Source organism: Chinchilla lanigera, unplaced genomic scaffold (genome assembly GCF_000276665.1).
Source record: "Chinchilla lanigera isolate Chin_1 unplaced genomic scaffold, ChiLan1.0 scaffold00056, whole genome shotgun sequence".
Lineage (NCBI taxonomy): Eukaryota > Metazoa > Chordata > Mammalia > Rodentia > Chinchillidae > Chinchilla > Chinchilla lanigera.
The window spans coordinates 5,607,785-5,630,312 of NW_004955457.1; the positions used below are offsets into that span (position 1 = coordinate 5,607,785).

At 36.9% G+C, this 22,528-nt stretch overlaps 1 protein-coding gene across 4 annotated transcripts in view; it reads right to left on the bottom strand.

The window, feature by feature from the left end:
* Unc80 (unc-80 homolog (C. elegans)) overlaps positions 1 to 22,528 on the bottom strand; it is a 204,032-nt gene that overhangs the window by 162,530 nt on the left and 18,974 nt on the right. For all 4 annotated transcript variants that reach the window (XM_005396953.1, XM_005396950.1, XM_013520683.1 and 1 more), the window contains exons 5-10: positions 20,933 to 21,056; positions 18,268 to 18,341; positions 14,928 to 15,067; positions 3,362 to 3,623; positions 2,151 to 2,285; positions 164 to 380 (exon numbers count right to left, since the gene is read on the bottom strand). In XM_005396953.1, coding sequence (XP_005397010.1) covers positions 164 to 380; positions 2,151 to 2,285; positions 3,362 to 3,623; positions 14,928 to 15,067; positions 18,268 to 18,341; positions 20,933 to 21,056 — 952 coding nt within the window. The remainder of the gene's footprint in view (positions 1 to 163; positions 381 to 2,150; positions 2,286 to 3,361; positions 3,624 to 14,927; positions 15,068 to 18,267; positions 18,342 to 20,932; positions 21,057 to 22,528) is intronic.

Here is a 22,528-nt window from a genome sequence, read left to right on the forward strand (position 1 = left end):
TGTGAAAACCTTGCATTATTTAAGCACTGAGAAACTTGCACGTAGGCCCAAATTTCTTGGCTGAACTATTCAAGCGAGATCCAGTTTCGCCAGGGGTTCTTAGATTAGGATTGCTGAACAGGCCCCTCAAACTCTGCCTACTGTGGAAGGACTTTGCAGTCACCTAGAATGGTAGTTTGCCAGCCTCCTTTTTCAATGCCTCGCCTTTCTTCTCCAAGCCCAGAGAAACTGCCAAAGGAAAATGTGCTGCGGGTGGGGGACACATCCAGATGGTCCTCATGAAGCAGGAATGGCACACCCATTCTTCGAGGTCTCCTTTTGCCAGTGTGGTGGAATGGAATGGAGCCTTTCCTCTCTCGGTCTTCTTTTCGGCTCTTGAACTGCAGTGGTCAGAGATGAGGGGTTAGGCGTAAGGCAAAGAAAAAGTTATAGCTTGCTTCCCTGTGAGTTCCATGTTCGATAGAGAAACATGGAAAATGTTCCAGAGAGCAGAGACCCAGGAAGGCACTGAATACTACTCAGTAGAAAAGGAAGAGAGTTCCGTGACGTGTTAAAACAACAACAACAACAACCAAAAACAAACAAACAAACAAATAAACAACAAAAAAAAAACAACTAAGAAAAAGCCCCTACATTCCATTCCACAGGTATTTCTGCTGGGTGGACTGGAGTAGTGGTTCTCAGGTGGTTCCTGGAACGGCACCATTGGCATCCCTTGGTGACTGTCAGAAATGCAGACTCCCAAGTTCAAGCACAGACACACTGCATCAGAAACTCAGAGAGTGTGTTGTATGTAGTAAGCTCTAGGTGATTTTGACACAGGCCGAAATGTGAATATAGAATTCATGAGTCATCACTTGGACCAAGATGCCTCTTTTCTTTTTCATTTTTCAAGACTCAACCAATCATTCCAGTCCGCTAACTTCAAAAATGTGTCACTGCTCACAAGGACAGTTGAAGATGATTCAGAACATCATATTGTAGTGGCTTGATTGAAAAATACAGTATTTCCTTTTTTTAAAAAAAGTATTACAGTAAAAGATACATTGTCATTAATCCTCTTCTAAATATTTTCCCTCCCTTCGAGCACACTTATGGCCTCATTCTTGCCACTTTCTCAAGCCGTTATGGAAGTCTTCTTTCATTTCTTTATGCCTCAGAGTCCTGAATCAATTAAAAATGTTTGCCTTCCATTTGGATTGCTGATTTGGACTGGAAGAAGAGCCGGAAGTCACCTGCCACTGGGCTGATGAATAAGCTGGGTGAGGACATGTGCAGTGGTCTTGCAAGCTTGCCTTTCCATTGGATGGCAGCTGCCAGCAACATTCACTGTGTTTCTTCTTATCACACCTTGTAAAGACACTCATCAAAGAGAACTTTCAGAACTGCTTCAGAAAGTGGCAAGAACAATGGGATAAGTGTGTTGTAGAAGGAAGGGAGAGTAATTTGAGGGGTTTAAACATTCATCTTTTGTTTTTGTGCATCCCTTATGCATACATTGGTACAAACTCATTGTTTCTACCAAACAAATTCCGTGAGTTTAGCATTCCTCCTATATTTCTTATGTGAGTATTAAAACATCTGTTTCTGTCCCAAATAATCAATATTTTTAGAAAAACAATGGTTACTGCCGACTGTTGCATTACTAATGAAGGCAGACACGACCGCTTATTTGGAAACAAGTTGAACTCCATAAATTGCAAGTTAAAATATGTTCATGTTATTCATTTACATAAGGTAAAAGTTTTGTGAAACAAAAATCAAACCTACTATTTGTATATGAGTCTAAACATAGTACAGTATTTTCTATTTGATTAATTATATACTTATAAAATATAGATGGAGGGATGGATTCAGAAGAACATGAATTGTTTAGCTAGAAGATTTATGTTTTGAGTTTGGGCTCAGTCTTTGGCAAACTACCCAAAGTTTCTAAGGGTCAATTTCTTCTCTGCAAAACAGGGAGAATAAGGATCTCATTGGAATAAGTGAAATTAGTCATATAAAATCCTTGATAAAATGAATTAAACCATACAAATACAGGTTATCATCATTATTCATTAACTTTGGTTCTTTTTCCCACCTCCTGTACCAGGGTTCACTGACTCTTAGTTACTAAATTATCATAATGCCTAAGTGGTTCTACTCACCTTTTTAAAAATGTTCATTCCCAGGTCTGAAGAAAGGTCTGGGACTGCAGACCTGCGCAGATTGGTCAATGAAACCTTGGAAAAAGCCTCAGGGCTAAGAGATTTTTCCTCTTCATTACACTTCAGTGTAAGATCCTGAACAAAAAGTAAGGGTAGAAAATGATCTAGGACTTATGCATGTCCATCAGAACACTTTTCTTATTGAAGTGTCACCTTGTTCAGAGAGATAAGCCCACTGATTTGATATCTATGCATTATTTAACTTGCATATCTGGACTCCAAGAACCCAAATTCTGCCACTGGAAAGATATATTTTATATTAACTGTAACTCCCATTTGGAGTTTTCAGCAATGAGGCTGTGTAGTCCCAGATGCAGAATAATAGGAAAATAGGATCTTTTCTTATTTATGAAAAAGAATGTTTTTCCATTCAATAATTCATTAAAAGAGATACTCATTCTGGATAAAGTATCTACTAGCAAGAGCATGTTTATTTCTGAATCTGATATTTACACTTAGTTTTAAAATATGCAGAAAAAACATTCAGATCCTGGTGACTCAGATTTAAGTGTACCCCCCAACCGGAACACTCTACAAGTCAAATTTTTCTCTACATCTTCAATGCATATTGTTGATGAGAAAGAGGGGAAGAACAAGTGCTCAGTTGATATTACAATATTCATTTACCAAAAAGTAATTTTCATATGGTGTCACTCTATCAGTATCTACACAATTTATTTCTTCAAACATCTATTATAAATAGCAAGGCTATGTGTCAAAAAGCAATATTCCTGACGACAATATTGAGACACTGAAAAATTTGAATCATGCCAAAGAGGTTAAATCACATTCAGAGAAATGCTAGTGTCACATATTTTATATAGGTAATTGACACATTATAGGTCAAAACTCTACTAACGAATAGTTTGATTATCCAGGAGATCCAATTTTCATTATTCTAGATAAACAAAAGAATACAATAAACCAGCCTGTGTGTGAATGTGTTTCCCCAATGGTAAATTAAGAGTGAAAAGGCAGCAAAAAGGCCCAGCAGTGAGAAATAGAAGGAAACGGATAATGGCAGTAGAATAACCCACCAACCACACAGTCAGCTCTGGCACACTTAAGAGGTGGATGCACAGAGGACAAAACCAGAATGTGTTATGGCCAAAAGTGCTAGTTCCAATGACAGTGGACTGAGTTTGTCTTACTTGGGTTTTGTGGGTGTTCACTAATGAGGGTGCCGCGGCCACCATGGAGCTACTCCGGGGTCTGGGCAGCAGGGGGATATCTGGCTCCGGAGGCTTCTCTGGCTTCTCTTCCAACATGTGTCGCAGCCTTTGAAGATAGTACATCAGGGACCACTGAGTGCCTTCCTCAGACCAGTGGGGCTGCAGCAGGCAGCGAAGAACAGCAACGTCAAAGTAGGTGGCGTAACGTGACCTTTGGCATGGAGGTATCACAAGAGAGGCCCTGTTCCCAGTGACAGAAAGAAGAGAATGATACTGGCCGTCAAACCTTCCCTGGGCAGCACGGTGTGTCTAGCTCCACTTATCTCATTCACCCGTGTACTCGTCCACTTGTCTGCTGTCTGGTTTACTCTGGTATCTTCCTCACTGGTCTCACTCATCCCGCTTTCATAAAACATTCCTAGAAGCAGAGACTCTGAAAGAGTTTTGAAGGAATGGGTAGGAATCAGCCAGGCAATGTGATGTTGGGGCAGGAAGGAAAACTGGCTTTTCAGTTAGAACAATGTCTACAAAGGTGCAGATTTCAGAACTTGTGAGTTGGGAGTGGCGGAATACAAGTAATTGGAATAGCTGGTGAGTAATTTGGTTGAGAGTCAGATCTATAGAAGCAGATGAGGTTCACATCATGACGTTTCTTTTATAACGATGCTACAGAGTTTGGCTCCAATGATATATCTTGTCTACTGCACTAGACTATTTTAATTCCAACTGTGAAAATAATTATGTAAAAGAATTAAGGAAAGTGCAAAATTCTCGGCAAACAGAAGTTATATTATAAGGAAAGTGAAATCATTTTGAAAATTCTAAAGTTATATACCCACGTGAGAGAGGAAAATTAATTTTAAAAAATCTCAAAAATTTGGAATCCTATTCCATTTAGACACATGACATATTCAGTAGTGTTCAATGTAATGGTATTAAAATAGTTTTGAGCAATTACTCAGCACAATATATTATTTTACATATCTTATTAGAAGGACTGACTGCCTGTATAGTTCAAAATTCATAGTAGAAAGTTTTAGCCCCTAATGTGATTTTGGGGGGAGTCATTGACAGGTAATAAAATCATGAAGGTAGAGTCTTCATGAATGAGATGAATACCCTTCCTTCTCAAAGCTTCTTCAGAGAGCCCCCTGCTCTCTTCCTACCATGTGAGAAATAGAAGAATATAGAAAGAAAGATATAAAAAGAATATAGAAGATAGAATATAGAAAGAATATAGAAGAAATAGAAATATAATGAGAAGACAGTAATCAGCACCAGACCCTGATAGTTCTGGCCTCCTGATCTCAGACTTCTGTCCTCCAGAACTGTGAGAAGTAAATATCTGTTGTTTATAAGCCACTCAATTTATGGTATGTTATTATAGCAGTCCCAAATGCCTCTTAGTAGACATAAAGATTCATCTTGGAAATCATGTGATCCAGTAAGAAGTACAGACAATAAATGACCAAATAATAGAATTTCTGAGATCTAAGATGGCATCTTGAACTTAAAATTGAAACTTGGCCCTCAGGCATAGTTTCCTTCTAAGTCAGATGATGCAAAGGAGAAATTTGTGTACCCAGAATCAACTAGTAAATGGCACGAACCATACACAAACGCCTCTTCCAAAAAACACAAGCACTGGGAGAATAAGATTTTCCTGGTCCACATTTTGAATTGAAGATTCCTTAGTGGGTCCACGCAACAGAACATAGTTACTATGAAGCTCAATGGAATTAAAGGCAGGGAGCAAGGACTTGTATGTTTGCTGAAACATTTGTTCCACATCACATGTTTATCTAAAGTCATTAGTTGAAAATATTTCTTACTGTGGGCTGCAGAAAAAGTTCCGTCTGATGCTCTGGCCCTCATTTTCTTTTCGTTTTTTTTTGTTTTGTTTTGTTTTAGTACCAGGAATCAAACTCAGGACCTTGTGCTCACCAGGCAGGCTCTGGCCCTCATTTTCATCACCAGTTTCTATTTCCCTATTGAAGCATGTCATACTCTACTATTTTTCTTCTTATTAATAGCACTGTCTGGACTGTAGAATGACAATTGCCCACATATTCAATGGTTTAAATTTCAATGCTATCATGTAGCCTAATATTTTTGAATATTTTAATACTTGACAAGTAGGAAACTGAATGTAAGTTAAAGGTCAACCACATTTGGTGCTATAAAACCGAATTATTTAACTGGGTTAGCAGTCATATTAGAGAAGCTTTCTACAATACCCTAATGTTTATGCAATGCTATGCCAGTGTTAATCCTTTTTTTTCCTCAGAGCACAGGAAATTAGGTGCATGGCAACTTTTAATCCATCCCAGAGTCCCACAGATTCTCTTGCCAACCACTTTTCATCAGCTTTTCTTACAAATACCACTGTAATTCCAGCCACCAATATCTCTCATCAGGAATACTGAAGTTACTCCTTTAAGTCTGATTATTTTCTCCTTATTCTTCCACTCCTTCGCTCAGCCCTTTCCAATACATTACTGTGCAATAGCCCTTGGAATAGAATTTAAGCTCCGTACAGTAGTCAACAAAGCCACACAATCTGGATGTGCCCGTACTCCAACAAACTTGTTTCCTGCCATGCTCATCTAGTGTGCTAGTTATCAATTTTTTGTTTTCCAGCTCAAATCCATATTTTCCTTGTTAAATAGGCCTGTTGGAATATCCTTTCAACTTTTCTAGTGTGCTACTGTTTCCTTCTGAGACCTTCACTGACTACTCCTCCAAGATCCAAGTCTGAGGAAGTGTAAAACCACTTAGTCACGTTCTTAACTATTTCCTAGGGAGCTTTCACTGCTCGCTCCTTTCTTTAACCCCATTTCATTTCTCTTTCTTTAAAAAAAAAACCTTACTTAACCCACCCTCCAAGCCTGTCACTGATGCCAAAGAAAATAGGAATTCCTCTGTTTTCTTTTTTTCAATCTGGATTTATAAAAAAAGACAAAGTGTGGGGTTGGCTGGCTACCAGTCATGTAATTTTAGGTCTTCAAGCCTTTGTGACAAGCATCTGACTTATTATAAGAGCCTGTGAAGACCACTATTTCCTTGAAGAGGCTTCTATGACTAAGGCAGATATTAGCAGTTTCACAGAATTATTTTTCTCCCTTTAGACTAGTTGTACTTTTATTTATCCTTTATTTTCTGCTCATATGAGAACCCAAATATTTGTAGTTTTTTTTTTGTCCTTTTTTTGAGACAAGGCCTTACTATGCAGTTCAGGCTGGTCTTGACTCACTTTGTAGCCCAGGCTGGTCTTGAACTTGTGACGATCCTCCTGCCTCAGCCTCCCAAGTGCTGGGAATACAGGCTTGCACCTCCATGCCGGGCTTAATATTTCTAGTTATTAATGTAGAGAATCCTACAAATTATTTCAAATCCCTGGAGCACTGTTCTATAGGAGATGCCAGTGGGCCCTCTTCCATGGTTACCCCAAGGACAGAAAAAAGATGATAGTTACAAACGCACCCACTTAGGCTTCCTAAACCAGAATTTCTGAGGCTGGAGCCCAAGAATCTTTATGTTAAACAACATCCCAAGGTATTCCTTAAATACTTCTTTTTTTTTTTTTTTTTTTTCAGGTACCAGGAATCGAACTCATGACCTTGCGCTTGCCAGGCAGGCGCTGTGCCACTGAGCTAAATCCCCAGCCCCTCCTTAAATACTTCTAATAAGATTGGAAGGCAGTGGTCCTAAGGACATTTGAAATTCACAATTTCTCCTCTTTCAGGTCAACGTTCCAAACAATTCCTATCTGGAAACACTATAACTGTGATATGTTGACAGTTTCATTCCTGCGGGCACCAGATGTGTCTCTACACATAGTTTATTTGAAGCTAATTATAGACTAGTTAAGTCCTGTAGGCCTGAACAACCTTCTAACAGAGCCGTCGGTTCATCTGATGATGGGCCGCAGAGCAGCACGCCTCATGAATGAGGCTGGGATCAGAGACGAAAAACATGTCTGTAACCTGTGTGACTGAAAATTGTTGAGTAAGTTCACATTTCATTGCTTAATATTGAAAGAGACTCCACTTAAGGAACAATGCATTGCCAGGACATTCTGCGGCAAATATTTACAAATGGAAGTACCTGCATTTAAGTTATTCAAGCACTAGCCTGTGCAGCTTTAAGTTGGAGCTGTACTGTGGTGAAATCACTACAAAGCAAGAATGATCAATTTGGTTTCATTTAGTACATCATTATCAGATGTAATTAACTAGTCATTAACTGATAAAAGTCATTTTAATTAGGAAACTAATTAGCATGTGGGAGAAATTTACATAACTGGATCAAAAGAGTATGGGGAAAGTTCAGTGTATGACATAATGGAGCAATTATTTCCAGCCCTAATATTCTATAATACTATGAGGTATTTAGTAGAGAAAAATGAAAAAGAATCTGAATATAGTTTTCCTGCTAGATGACATATGTAAAAATAATAAAGAAAAACACATGCATAAAATATTAATAATGCTTATATATACCAGATGGATTCATAGATGGATTTTACTAATTTCCCAGTATGTCATACATTTAAAAATATTTTCTGAGTATTTCACTTTTGAAGGTTCTCTACCTTTCCAGAGTAGCTATCTATTATTTCTCTCTCTGCTCCTGTTTTCTCTATCTGCAAATAAATCATCTTCTCTTAGTTTAAAAAAATATTTTCTATAATTAGCATTATACAAAATTATATTCATAAAATAATGTTATGATGAAAAAGATTTTTAGAAAAGGTAAGAATTAGTTTAATCTATTTTCCAGTAATAATGTCTTTGGGAAACAGTTATGACAAGCATTAGAAGATGACAGTAAAGAACATCAAAGGCGAATAAGAACCCTGAAAATAACAATCTGTGGAGGCAGAGAACTGTGGAAATCAGTCTTGACCCTCTGCAGTTTTTAATGAAGCATAAATTAAGTCTCTGCTATTTCCTTGAAGAGGCTTCTATGACTAAGGCAGATATTAGCAGTTTTAATTAAAGATGGTAATTAAAGATGAAATTTCACATCTATTTAAAAACTAGCTACCTGTTCATCAATTGGAGAGTGCAGGGAAAAATAATGTTCAGTTCAGGCAAGATCAGAGTAAAAGACATGATGAATTGGATTTGTTTGATATAAGCAGACAGCTTTTGTTGCTAGGATATTTGTACTGCTTTGTTATTACAGCTCTCATTCCCGATTAATACAAGAACTCCTCCAGTAAAGACACAGTAGCATTAGCATTTTCGGAAAGGTCTACCTTGTTCATAATTTCCATGGCAACCAATCACTGTAGCTAGGCAGAAAGAAGATTGGACTCATTTTCTAAAGGCAACTGATTCATGTCTAATTCATACATGTAGATGTATGTATGTTGTGGGTGACTGTGGGCATATGTGTGTCAAAAATGCATATTCATGTAGATACCTGAATGTGGTAATGTCATAGAACAAAAATCAAGTCACAAATCTTCCCCAAAGATGAATTTTGGATATTTTCATTGGCTTACTTTTATAGGCAAATCAGATTGGAACCATTATAATTTGGGTTTTGTTTTTGGTCAAATGTTATTTCCTGTTTATATGTGTAACTTTATCATGCTTATAACTGATAAGCAAAATTGAATAAATATAAGGTCATGTGTAGTTTATGACTTTAAGATTTTATCTTGACACTGATTTTTATAATTTTTTTAAATGCTAGGCATAAGCATGGTAGTTGAAGTAAAAGATGTCTTACTTATACCAAAAATAAATTACAGTTTTTAGAATTTGTATAAGACAGAATTAATAGAAGAGGAAAGTTCAATAATTGATAAGAATATACATATATGTTTTTCATCATTATTTTTTTTTGTAGCTGGCCTCCAAGATAGCGCCCAATGAGCCCTGCCTCATGATGTTCACTCCCAGTGTCGTCTTCCATGCTGTATCAGAGTTGGTTGGTGTGATTCACAGAATGTAGCAGAGGTACTGTAATAGTATGTCCTTCAGAGACTATGCTATGAAAGGCACTGACTCTTCCATTTGGGTTTCTCTCTCTTTCTCTCTCTCTGTCCATCTCTCTCTCTCTCTCTCTCTCTCTCTCTCTCTCTCTCTCTCTCTCTCGGAAAATTTGTTTCAGGGGAAACCAGCTTCTGTGTCATGTGCAGCCTTAGGAGACGCCCAGATGCTGGAGAATGGAGGGCTCTGTCATAGCTGTCTAAGTGAACTGAAAGCAGGTACTCCAGCCCAAATAAGCCTCCCCATGACCGCAGCTCCAGCCAAGATCTTGAGGGACCTTTGGTATGCGCTGGTATAAATTTATTTGCTGTTGTGTGGCAAGTTCAAAGATGTGCCCAACAAACCAGGTGATCTAACAAAGGAGACTGACCCATAAAATAGTGAAGATGCCTTGAATATCTTCTTGCTAATTACAGTAAGTGAAAGAGAGGAAATACAAACCAAAGGAAGAACTATTAAAGGCTAAAGAGATAGGACGTGGTGATACTGAAAATCCTCAGTCTTTCCAGAGATCCAATGATGCTAAAATAAAAAAAATGGCTTCCAACTGAATATAAATTCTAGAGAGCTAAAGGGAAAACAGTCTAAGGAAAAAAGTCAAAAATGAAGCTTTAAAATGATTTGTTAGGACCCAGATCATACCTTATATTTTTTCATCAGACAAAAAATACTCTAGAGACTTTCATAGTATGAATCAAACATGTATTATCATACAATCAGACCATGGATTGTGAGTAACTTAGTTGGCGAGTGTTCTGCAAGATGAGCACACATTTCTGTTTTAAGTTGATAAATAAGCAGTGCAACACAAGTAGTATGTCACACCCAGTGTCACATGATGACAAACTAGTTTCTCTCTCTCTCACTACTTTGATAAACAAGTGCTTTGGATTATGAGCAGAACAAATTATTCTCACAAACCAAGGTTTTATTGTACGTATATATATTTGGAAGCCCAAAGTGGAGATAAAATGATGACATTATCTCAAAGACATTTGTAATGTGAATTGAAGTAAAGTTATCTCAAAGAGATTTCTGATGTGAATTTTCTCTATTCTGGTGGACCCTGATAAGATCCACAATGATTCACAAAGTTTAAGAAAGAATTATACCACTAAGAGCAATCCCAGAGATAGTACAAAATGAAAAGATGTTGCACACCCAGATTTTTACTGGCAGAAAGCAAGCTGAGAAAATTTACGTCACTATGAATACATGCCACCTTTCTTTAAAAAGGCAAATTTACTTAGGGGGTAAAATTAACAGCCCAGAGAGTGTGGCCAAGAACCATGGAGCTGAGTTCTAATCAAAGAGCTTCTAATATTTTTCAAGCTTAACTTCAGAATGGTATGGACTAATGCCTCTGTTTTCTCCCTTTCACTAGCACATCCCCAGCAATTTCATATTTTACCACTGTACAGTAGGTCTGAGTTAGATAGCCTGTCTCTTGAGTCTGTGGCATTTTAAATAATTGGTGAACGGTACCTATGAATGGACTAGAAGAAGGTAAACTGAATGCAGAGGTTCCAGTTAAAGCAGTCGCAGAAGACCACATAAAAAATAACAAAGATCTGAACTAGGTGACTATGGGATAGGGGAGAAAGTAAAGGATTTGAGAGACATTAAGAAGGCAGAACGTAAAGGACTTGTAGAGAGAGACTTTAACATTGAGCGACCTAGTAGAGTTTTGACTAGGATGTTTCGGTCAAAGGTAGTGCCAGCTACTGACATAAAAATGACTAAGCAAATGAAGACCTAAATAGTTACCATGAATGTAAAGACTCAGGCACCAGTGTGTGTATATAGATGTCAAGAAATGTTATTTCTTATTTGGCCTGTGTCCTAAGTAACTACATTTCTCTCAAAATCTGATTTAACTATGTCATTGATACTTTGTGTCACTGTTGCCTTCAAACAAAATGAAAGCCTTTGCAGGTAGAAGTGGTTATGAAAGTTACTTTTGAAAATTAGGCAGTATGAGAAGAGTTTGTATATCTTTAAAGAGGCTATGCAGATAGACCTTAGGAGAGCCAGCTTTGGTTCCCATCTGATGGTATCCATAGCCTCTGTAATCTACTCTTGACTACAGGAAGAGCCTATGGCTTCCTCATAATCAATAGAATACAACAAAGATAATGAGATGTCATTCCCATAATGAGGGTACTTTGTATGACAAAGGTGATAAGAAGTCACCCCTATGGATAGATGATACTAAAAAAATCCTGCATTAACAGATTGGAACTAGAGCCAATTTCTGTTCCTTGCTGATTGTGGGGAAGTGTGCTGCCATAGTGAAAGGTTGCCTGTGGAAAGAACCATGAGGAAGGTAAAAGTGGGCAGGCTCTAGGGTCTGAGTACAGGGCCCCACCAATATTCAGCAAGAACAGAGCAACTTCAGTCCTGTAACTACAAGGAGATGCTGTCCATGTCCTGACAGCATCATTGTAAGTGGATCAATCCTCATTCAAGTCTTTGAGGAGATACCAGCCTGGTAAGCAGAGATCCCTGAAGCGGAGAATCCAGCTAAGTTGTGCCTGGACACCTTCAGAAATTGTGAGATGACAAACATTTGTTATTGTACATCATTAAAGTTTGTTGTAATTTGGCACATAATAAAAATAAAAACAAACAAAAAATTCATACAAGAGTCATATGTTATAGAAATACCAATTTTGATGGTATGAATCAAATGTAAGAAGGACATTTCACTAAGCAGAGCCATCTAAAAACAAAATGAGCTTCATTAGAGAATACTAGATTCCCCATTACATAAAGTAAAGTAAATGCTGTTAGTCCATCAGCCAGATGATAGGAGACTGTATGGTTAACTCTCATAAGGTTCCTTCCACATTAATTTATTTTTAATTGATAGATCATAATTTGATGCAATAGATCAGTAAAGCTTTATTCCTTCTATCTAACTGAAATTTTGTACCTTTTGACCAGTAACATCTCTAGTAACTTCTCTCTAGTTCTATGAGTTCAACATTTTTAGACTCTACATATGTAATATAATTTTAACTGTTCATCATAACCACTGACCTAGTATAATAAAATGGTGCATAAACACAATCTCCCTTAAACAAACAAAGTTGCCGCCAAAATTTCACACTTTCAAACAATGGTAGATTATTTAATTCAGTCATTTGATTTTAAAGTTCAAGACATAAAGATAAAGCTGGGGATATAGCTCAGTCACATAAATACCTGTCTGGCAAGTACAAGGTCCCAAGTTTAATTCCCAGTACAAAAAAAAAAAAAAAAAAAAAGCAAAAACAAAGGAATTGGGGCTGGGGATTTAGCTCAGCGGCACAGCACCTGCCTCGCAAGGTCGTGAGTTCGGTTCCCGGTACCGGAGAAAAACCAAAAAAAAAAAAAAAAAGAATAGAAAAAGTACTAAGACATAAACATATTTAAAAAACCTTTAAAGAGAATAATAAAAAAGAACAATAGCAAAATACTAACAACAGAGACAAAAACAAGACAAAGCAAAAACAATAAAAATGATATAGGGTTTCAGAACAAAATGATAGGAATTAACAGTGGTTGTCATATATTGTTATTTTCAACCAAGTTTCTCAGATTGCAAGATGTAAGAATGCAAGATTGATCAAACCATTAAAGAGAATAAAAAAATAACTTATTATTTTAAAGAGCATAGTATTTTGGTTCAAAACAACTGTATTTATATGGCATGATGTTATTATAATTCTACAAAATCTTTCAAAAACACTGGCTACAGTTAGCCTGGTTTGGGTGCCAGATGGAAGTAGATGATTAAAAAAATCATAAAAAAAAAAAAAAGATACTAGGATGCCAATCAGATACTAGGAGGAAAAGCTGTGATTCAGGTTTTGATAAGGAATTTTTATCCAGAAAGGAGATGCTTAAAACTAAATAGTAAGACAATCCAGTTAAAATAGGTGCAAAAATTTGAATAGACACTCATTAAAGAACATCTCTGAACGGCTAATAAACACATTGAATATACTTAGCATGATTGGTCATTGGGAAAAAGTAAATAAAAACCATAATTAGATCCCATTCCATACATGCCAGAATAACTATAATAAAGAAGACAACAAAAAATATTCTGAAAGATACAGAGGCACACACCCTCATATGTGGGTGGGAGAGTATAAAATCGTATAACTATTTTGTGAACAGTTGGATAGCTTTAAAATATTCAACATACATTTTTCCGTACAATCTAGCAATTCTATTCCTGGATATTCACCCAATAGAAGTGAAAATCTACACCTACACAAACATGCTAAATGCATGGTGCAGCAGCACTATTAGTAATAGACAAAAAGTAGAAACAAAATATCCATCAGCCAAAGAAAAGATAATGTGATAGAGCCGTACAATAAAATATTATTCAGCTACAAAAGGAACAAACTACTAAGCTGTGCTACAGTGTGGGTTAACCTCAAAAACCATTATGCTAAGTAAAAGAAGCTAGGTAGCTACAAACTCTATAGTTCCATTTATATGAAATGTGCAGAAATAAAGCCCAGTTAAAACAGAGAGCATATTAGCAGTTATTTGGGGTGAGGCATGGGAACAGAAGTGACTGTAAATGGGTACAGAGGATATTCTGGGCTAACAGATATGTTCTAAAATTGGATTGAGGTGATAGTTGCACCATTTTCTAAATGTACTGGCAATCCAACTGTAAAATTAAAGCAGATGAGTTTTATGGAGTGTAGGGGGAGGGAAGGGGATCAAAAAAGGAAATGAACCGTGGTATGTACATACATCCACTCCCCAAGATAATTAATATAAACTGCGTGTACTGAAAATATGTACTAATAAATTTTTTAAAAATTTAAGTAAAAAATTATGTCTCAATAAAGCTCCTTTTACTTACTAGACTGGAATTAGATAGTAACTAGTACAGTGCAATTTCACTGAAAGTATAGATATACAAAAGATGTCAAGGCCTCTTGCCCTGACAAGCTTTATGAATCCAAGTGTCCACGATTTCAGCAGGTAGTAGGAAGAGGTAGACTAGCTCTTATTCCTGGAGAAGGTGTTTGCAAGGAAATTCATTACACACATGAAATAGAAGGGGACAAGATGAGGATGTTTACGAAGAGCAGACCTTATCATTCCCAAGCACTTTCTGGTAGCACTCATTTCTGTGCAAGGATAAAGTATCTGTGCTGATACAAGGTATCTTCACACATTAAAACAGACATGGAACATATCTCCAACACAATCTCTTAGTAGCATCATCAGGATTTCTGCACTTAAACATTTAAAACATTTAAAATAGTACCTGACTCAGACAATTCATTAAATCAGACATGTCTTTCCACTTCCACCCTCATTAGTTTACGTAAGAGACATTCATGGCACATTTCTGCAATTAATTATCAAATTACACCTTGGCTAAGAATATATACACACTTATCATGTAAAGAATATGTATATTGTATATTGTAAAGAATATGGGCTATGAAAGTAGCTAAAACACATGTTTAATTTTGGTAACTGGGCATAGCAGCTAAACCCATGAAATTGTGGTCGTGTACCTGGAATGGGATGGGCCCCTCTCCTGCGACGTCTGGGAGGATAGGCTTCCATCAAATGAGTTTACTCGGTGGCAGCCTGAACTTGTAGCCTTGGGTGAGATGGAATCAGACTGGAATGTTTCACAGACCACCTGAAGTCCCTTCCAGAGGCAGAGACAGTGAATTAGTTTTTCTCCTCTTTCAGTATATCCTTTAGAATACTATATTAGATTCTACATTACATACGTAGTTACATCCGTGAAATTTTTGCAGTGTACCTATAATGTCACAGACCCAGGGATTTTGACTCTGTCTAAAAGGAAATGGAAACAGACTTCTACAGCGCACCTGTGTCCCTCCAAGCATTAAGCTGAGTACTTTCCTAAGCCTTATTTCATTTTGCCCTTGATTCTTTTCTGTTTCACTTCTACATCCAGTCTCCAGGAAAATGAAAAGCCCAACAGTTCATCAAGGATATGTGGAGAACTGAATAGAGGCAGGAGGCTACAGACTAGCAGAGCACAATCAAATTGAAGCCAGCACACGACAGCAGAAGGGCCAGGTTCTTGTTTTCTCATAATTCATTGGAGGGAGACACAATTCATTTTTCAATGAGACATGATGACCTTTAGACTGACTTAATAAATACACACTCAGCAATTCTCTTACAGAGTAGCTTAATTTTAATTATTTTTAAATGATAAATATAATTCTGCCCAGGAAAAGTGAGATATTTTTCCATAGACATCACAGATTAAATTCTTCTCTAAAGTATAAAGACCCACCAAAACCTATCACAGAATTTTAGTCCTTATACTTTATATTTTCATACACCAAGTGAGGAATATTTCAGCAGTGATTTATAGAAAAAACAATTGTAGCTAGGAATTTCACAAAGTAATTCTTTTCCAAGCTTGATCAAAGATTTCTTATTGAGTGCACTATGTGTGAGTCATGTTAGATGATTTGGGGAATTTAAAAAAAATTAGACAGCTGGGTGGGGTGGCATGTGTGAAGACATGGGGTGAATCTCAGCACTGAACGTCCTCTCTGACCACCCCCCACAAATGAGATAAACCTAAACTTTGAACTCAAGAGTTTACAGTTAAGTTTTAAGACCAGTGAGTACAGGCTAGAGTAGCATGTCCAATAAAACTGCAATGCAAGCCACAAATAGCCACATATCTGAATTTAATGTTTTAGAGGCCACATTAAAAATATTGAAAGGAACATTTAAAAGGAGCAGCTAAAATTAATTTTAATAATACATTCTGTTAAACCTTAAATTCCCATTTCAACATGTAATCAGTATTAAAAGTTGTTAAGAAAATGTTTACATTTTTTGCATACTGTGTGTTTCAAAACTTGGTATGTCATTTAGATTTGCAGTGGGTTCAGACTAGGCATATTCCCAGTGTTCAGTAGACACCTGGGCCTAGAGGTTGCTATACTGGACACTAAAGGTTTAGTTTAAGTAAACAAGAGCTCCTGGAGAACTGAGCTCTCCATTGGTTCTTCAAGGATAAAATTTAGACAAACGGGAGGAAAGGGATCATTCCAGGAAGAGGAAGCAGTGTGAGCAGACTCAGGCTAAACTGAGCATGTGCCACATGCTGGGGGCAATGCTTAGCTAACAGAAGAAGTGAGCAGGAAGACAATCACTTAGAAAGGATGGTGTCTGGCAGGGGAAGGCACAGTGGACCAGGGAGGAGAGTTCAGTCTTGAGATGATGGCCAAGGATCCTCCACAGGTTCCCGAGGAGGAAGAGATACAATAGAAGAATGGCACCTTACATATAGTAGCCTCACTGGAATGACGACAATTAATTAATAGCACATTAAGAAGACTATTCAGGCATTACTAATGGTATTTATGTTTCAAACCAGGAAGACGTAGTAGAAAATCCAATTGCATGGTTTACACAATAACCAAACTATGATGTCCTAAATTTAAAGGGTTGCAGTGGGCATAGGGAATAAAGAACACATCTTAGAACATAATGTAAGTTAATACGACTGAGCAACAAATCAAATTGAGAGGATTAAGCTCCACAAAATATGAGATCTACATATGTAATTCATTGTTCTTATGATGTTATCAACTATAAGACATATCACTAAAGTATGCACTATTGAGGAAAAAAGACTTAATTAAACTAGTGTACTCATTGTATTATCAATGAGGACTTTATTTTATACTTCTTTAAATAGCTATTTTAGATTTATGTAGGCATAGCTTAATTTCATATCCATTGTATATATAGAATATAGAATATTTAGAATTATCAATTCAGGATTGTTAATATTTGAGTTTCCCCAAATAATACCTTTCTCTGTGTCCCATGTGTTATTTTATTTTAAAAGGTATTATTTTTTATTTTTTAAAAAGAATGCCTCATTACTCCCGCTGACCTTCTTCTAACTCACTAACCTTCTTGGAACAAATTTTAGTGCTGGAAACAAGCAAATTCATGTAACACAAGAGTGACTACAATCTGAAGATTACTACCAGGTGGTATGATTGTAAAAGGCCAAAGATTGCCAAGCACTCTCAAGTGCAAGATGTTAAATGTGAAAATATGTACATCTTAAAGCTTATAAGTCATAGTGTAAGCATGGTAGATATAGTAGGACTCTAAAATTTCCAGTGTGGGGAAGGATATAATATTCTTGACAATAATACATTGTTGAAAAGAGGATCCAATTTTAATGGAAGGCAGCAAGTTTTGATTTGTACATGTGGAGACTGGCCATCTAAAGACATACTAAGTTAATAGCAATATATATTTCTGTGTGGCTTTCATTTCTTTCTTTCTTCCATGAGTCAAATGTGACAAATTTGCTTTCAGTTAAATTGCTTTTTCTTTCATCTTTTGTTTTCTGGGTTATATACTGACTTCTCATGAAACTTGAGCCTCCTGAAGAGATAGGGATATATCTTATGCTTCCTTTCTACTCCCGCCTGCCTCCTCACTTCCTCAGACACTCTTCAACCTGTATTAGAGTTGTTTAGTAAACATAAGAGTATTTAATAATGACTTAGAAGGCAATAATATTTTAATGTGACATGAATAACTAACATTTATTGACCATTACATGTTAGCCATTGACATCCAACACTATTTTCCACATACTAATTGAGATAACACGCTAGTTGTGCATTGACTTGTTCAGCACCTCTACACTTTTGGGAGATTCATGACATTTTTGACTGATAGCAAAGCTGAGGATGTTAAGAGCTGCACATTTAGGAAACAAGAGAGGGCTTTGAGCTCAGTAGTATGATTCTAGACTCATGTCTTTTTCTCCATAATACATCAAAGAATTCCTTTCTTTCTTTCTCCTAATCACAATAAACTAACCTCTCCATGTCCTGTGTCTTGATTTGGTGATTCACAGGTCTGACGTTGACTGTTGATAGGAGAACTTCTCTTAGCTGCAAAGATAAAAGAAATTGCATCATGAATTTTGTAAGACTACAAGTTTACCTTATTTCGTAAATGCACATCATTTTAAAAGAAAGCACATTTTAATAGATCACTGTCATTTCATAATACATGTTGTAGAAGAAATCAAATGCCCAATTCAAAAATCTTAACACATCCATTCTGTCAATGTACAGAATTAGCTCTTCAGTCTGATTTAGTAAGTTAAGGTATTAAACAGTTAGCAATACTGAAAATAAAATTAGGCAACATTTACTTATAAACTACTATACACCAAGTCCTCTTCTAAGCATCTACATATATTAAAACAAGCCCCGGGGCTGGAGATTTAGCTCAGTAGCAAAGCGCCTGCCTGGCAAGCGCAAGGTCATGAGGTCGGTTCCTGGTACCGGAGAAAAACCAAAAAAAACCCAAAAACAAAAAAACAAGCCCCTCAAATAACCCTACAATACTGATAGATTATTGTATTCATTTTACAGATGAAGGAATTAAGGTACAAGAAGCTTAACTTGCCCAAACTCACTGAACAGTTACATGAAGATCCCAATCCAGGCTGTGTGACTCCACAGTCTGTTTCAACCAACACATTAAGTTGTCCTTCAACTAAGAGTCAAGCTAGTTACATCTGTACCTTGGGATCAGGAACCGTGGGGAACTAAGATGCCAAAGCCTCATGCAAATGGTGAGTAAGTGGGTGCTGAGGAGGAAAGGGATTTCCAAGGTCATCATATGGCATTGCTCTTTCTGGCCATGCTGTCTAAGCTGAGACTAAGTCCCCCTCAGATGCTGGGTGTCATTTCAGGGTCACAGGGATCAGGCACAGGGGAAAGAATCATCCAGAAACCAGGAGAGGGTGCGGTGACTAGTCCATGCTCTTGCACAGACTGACACAATTTCTTAGCTGTTTTTATATCTGTGTTAACTGATGGTTATGTGTGTGTGGGGGAGAGAGAGACAGTCAGAGAGAGAGAGGGAAAGATACAGAGCTATGGGTGTAGCTCAGTGGTATAGTACTTGCCTAGCACGTGCAAGCCTGAGGGAGGGACAGAGAGAAGGAGGGAGAAATGGGCAGTGAGCCCTAATTTTCAAGTGACTGTTGCTCTACACATATAGGAAAGTACAAAAAGACTAAAAAATGGTTTAAAATGAAATTTCCTTAACCAATATCATGAATATATGCCTTTTTGCTAAAAAAAATTGGTAATACTTAAGCATATTTTTTCTCCTGTTTTAAAGTTTTACATCTGTCCTATGGTTAACTCTCTAATTGTTTGAATCCAAAGTAGGTAACTCTTCCATCATAGAATCTGAAGTAGATTTCTGGTTATGATACCCTTTCCCACTTAGAGCTTACTATTTGTAATTATGACAAAGTATCACTCTTGAATTTATGATATATTGCAACAGTTAATATTCTACATACATAAATGGTATAATTAATCTACTTTGCTCTATAGTTTTACATATATAAATGGTGTAATTAATCTACTTTGCTATATTGTCTATCTTTCAAAATGGCTATATTTGTCACTATAAGCATCTTATCAAATATATAAATAACAAGGTACTCTTTGGTTGCACAATTCCTTACAATAACACATATTTTGTGTGATTGTGTTAAATTTTAGGGGAAAAGTATGTAAAAACTTGCTTATAGTTTTCTTCCACTTATAGAGCCCTTTTATGTGCATAATCCTCTATTATCTGCACAAAAACCTTATAAAGTTAAGTAAATTATACACATATGTATGTGAGTACATATGTTTAAATTTTAAGATATATACATATATATATGTATGCACTTCTGTAGATTTTCTGTCTTTTTAAATTTTATTGTGATGTTGAAAAGTTTGCAAACAGAAGGATGGGATTTATAAGGCACTTACTAAGAAACGGGCACTTGGGGTACATTCTCATTTAGTGCTTACTAAGACACTGAGGATGGCTCTGTTATCTCTTGTACATTAATGGAAGTACTCAGGAGAGTTAGGTTACATATGCATAGCAAGAGATATATGTGTAGTACATATGTTGTGGGAGCCCTACTGTGAACTTTGTATTCATGTTATATTTGTTCCCCAATTCAACAGTAGGACTATCTCTCCGGACAATTCCTGAAGTGAAATGCTCTGATGCAATAAAACACTAAGATGAAATTGTTAAGGAGCCTCTATTCCATCTACAATGCTGCTGCTGCTGCTACTACTACTAATTATAATGATAGCTCCTGCTTACTCACCATGTGCTGACAGTCTTCTCAACTTTTACATGTATTAACTCATTTATTCCTCACAGTATTCTGTAAGTACTCTTCATTTGATACTTAAAATCACATCTTACAGCTAAGGACTGAGACATGAGACATTTAAATATCTTACTTAAGGTCATATAACAGAAAAGCATGTGTCCTTGGTTTAGCATTTCTCCTATGTGAATAAGCCCTGTACCTGGGACACCTTGACAACTTATCAGAGCAATCCATTTCTTCTTAGCTTCTTAAGGGCAAATCATCCCATCAGGAATATTCCCTTGTGAGAGCAGATCCACCACTACCATCTCACTAGGTAGGTAGGTTACAAACCTGTAATGATGTTCCTGATGGGCTTTACGAGAGCTGTGAAGCCAGAGACTTCAGGCTGTCTGTGCTCCCACATCGGCTGCCATATAACAAGGCCACTGGCCAGTCGGAAGGTGAGGTCAGACTCCTGGGGGCAGAGAAAATCTATGTGCAGTAACTGGATCCTAAGAACTGCTTGAAGGGATCAGTGGGTGCATCACTCATAAGATTATTGATCGGAGTGGTGGAACTACCAAACCTTTTATTCCTAGGTGAATATTTCCAGGGTAAAACAATGACCCAGAGTTATCACTGTAATTACTACAGAAATCACAGTGGTCTGCTTTACATAAAATAAAAAATAATCAAAATGCAGTTTTGGGCAATGCCTGAGAACACAAATTATTGTTTTACACTTGCAGTACTTAAGATGTTTATTTCAAGAGTTTTGGTAGATCTCTCCACTTGTAGTTATCATTATAATTCCTCTTAATTATATAATTGTCCTCATTTCTCCCTCATAGGTAGCATCCCCAGATGCAATCTATTTGGATTTTCTACATATTTTCCAGTGTACCCCTCCTACGTTTCATAGAATAAGGGAAATATATTTTGACTATTGATAGTGTATTATTTTGTAATGTGGTTCTCTTAATAATCTTTAATACCTTAAGGCCAAGGATAGACTAACCATTCCCCAGCCACAGGGAACTGTCACAGCATTAAGAACCATGTACATAATATTCAATACATACTGCTTGAATTGGGCTGACTTTACAACCCATGCTCACACAATTCATGTATAATTGAAGATCTCTTTCAGAAACATATTCTCTACTTCATCATTGCATTCTTTTGAGAGGCTGAGGTACTTAAAATTCAATCTTACCTTACATAAATGAAAATATATAGCACTGTAAGATTACATTTTAAACACCTTTGTCTCTCAAAACCATATAAAGATGGAAGCACACAATGTGACCACAGGTTAATGACACATCCGAGACCCAGGAATTTACTTAGGAGTGTGATTTATAGCACTGACTTGCATATTATAATCACTTATGGAGCTTTTAAAACACAGGAGGCCAACATCTCGCTTCCCTCCCCTAGCCAAACATATTAAATTAGAACCTGTGAGGGTTTCTAAAACTCCTCCTGGTAATTCTTAAAAGCAACCATCACTGAAGTCTACTGAACTGAAAGGATAAGAGCTAAGAAGAAACTGGAAAAAGAACAAAAAAAAAATGATTGAAATGATGTATCACTGTAGCTGAATATCAAGCAATCTTCAGCTAAAAAGGCTGATACAATCCCTGAATCAGTTCACACACTGGTATAGCAATGGTTCTTCCACAAAGCTAAAAACTAGGCTGGGTCCTGGCCCCATTTGCAGCAGAGCCACAGCAATACCCACAATAGAAAAGCCTCTAGGGGTGCCTGTGGAAGTATTAGGGCAACTCACAAAGCATTTAGTTAAATTCAGTCCACATTTATTCTAAAAACATTTATAGAACACATATGCACCTGTCACTATTCTAGATTCTTGAATACAACAGAGAACAAGGCATACAGAAATCCCTGCTCACAGGACAAAGGAGAAATAAAGCATTTCAAGGG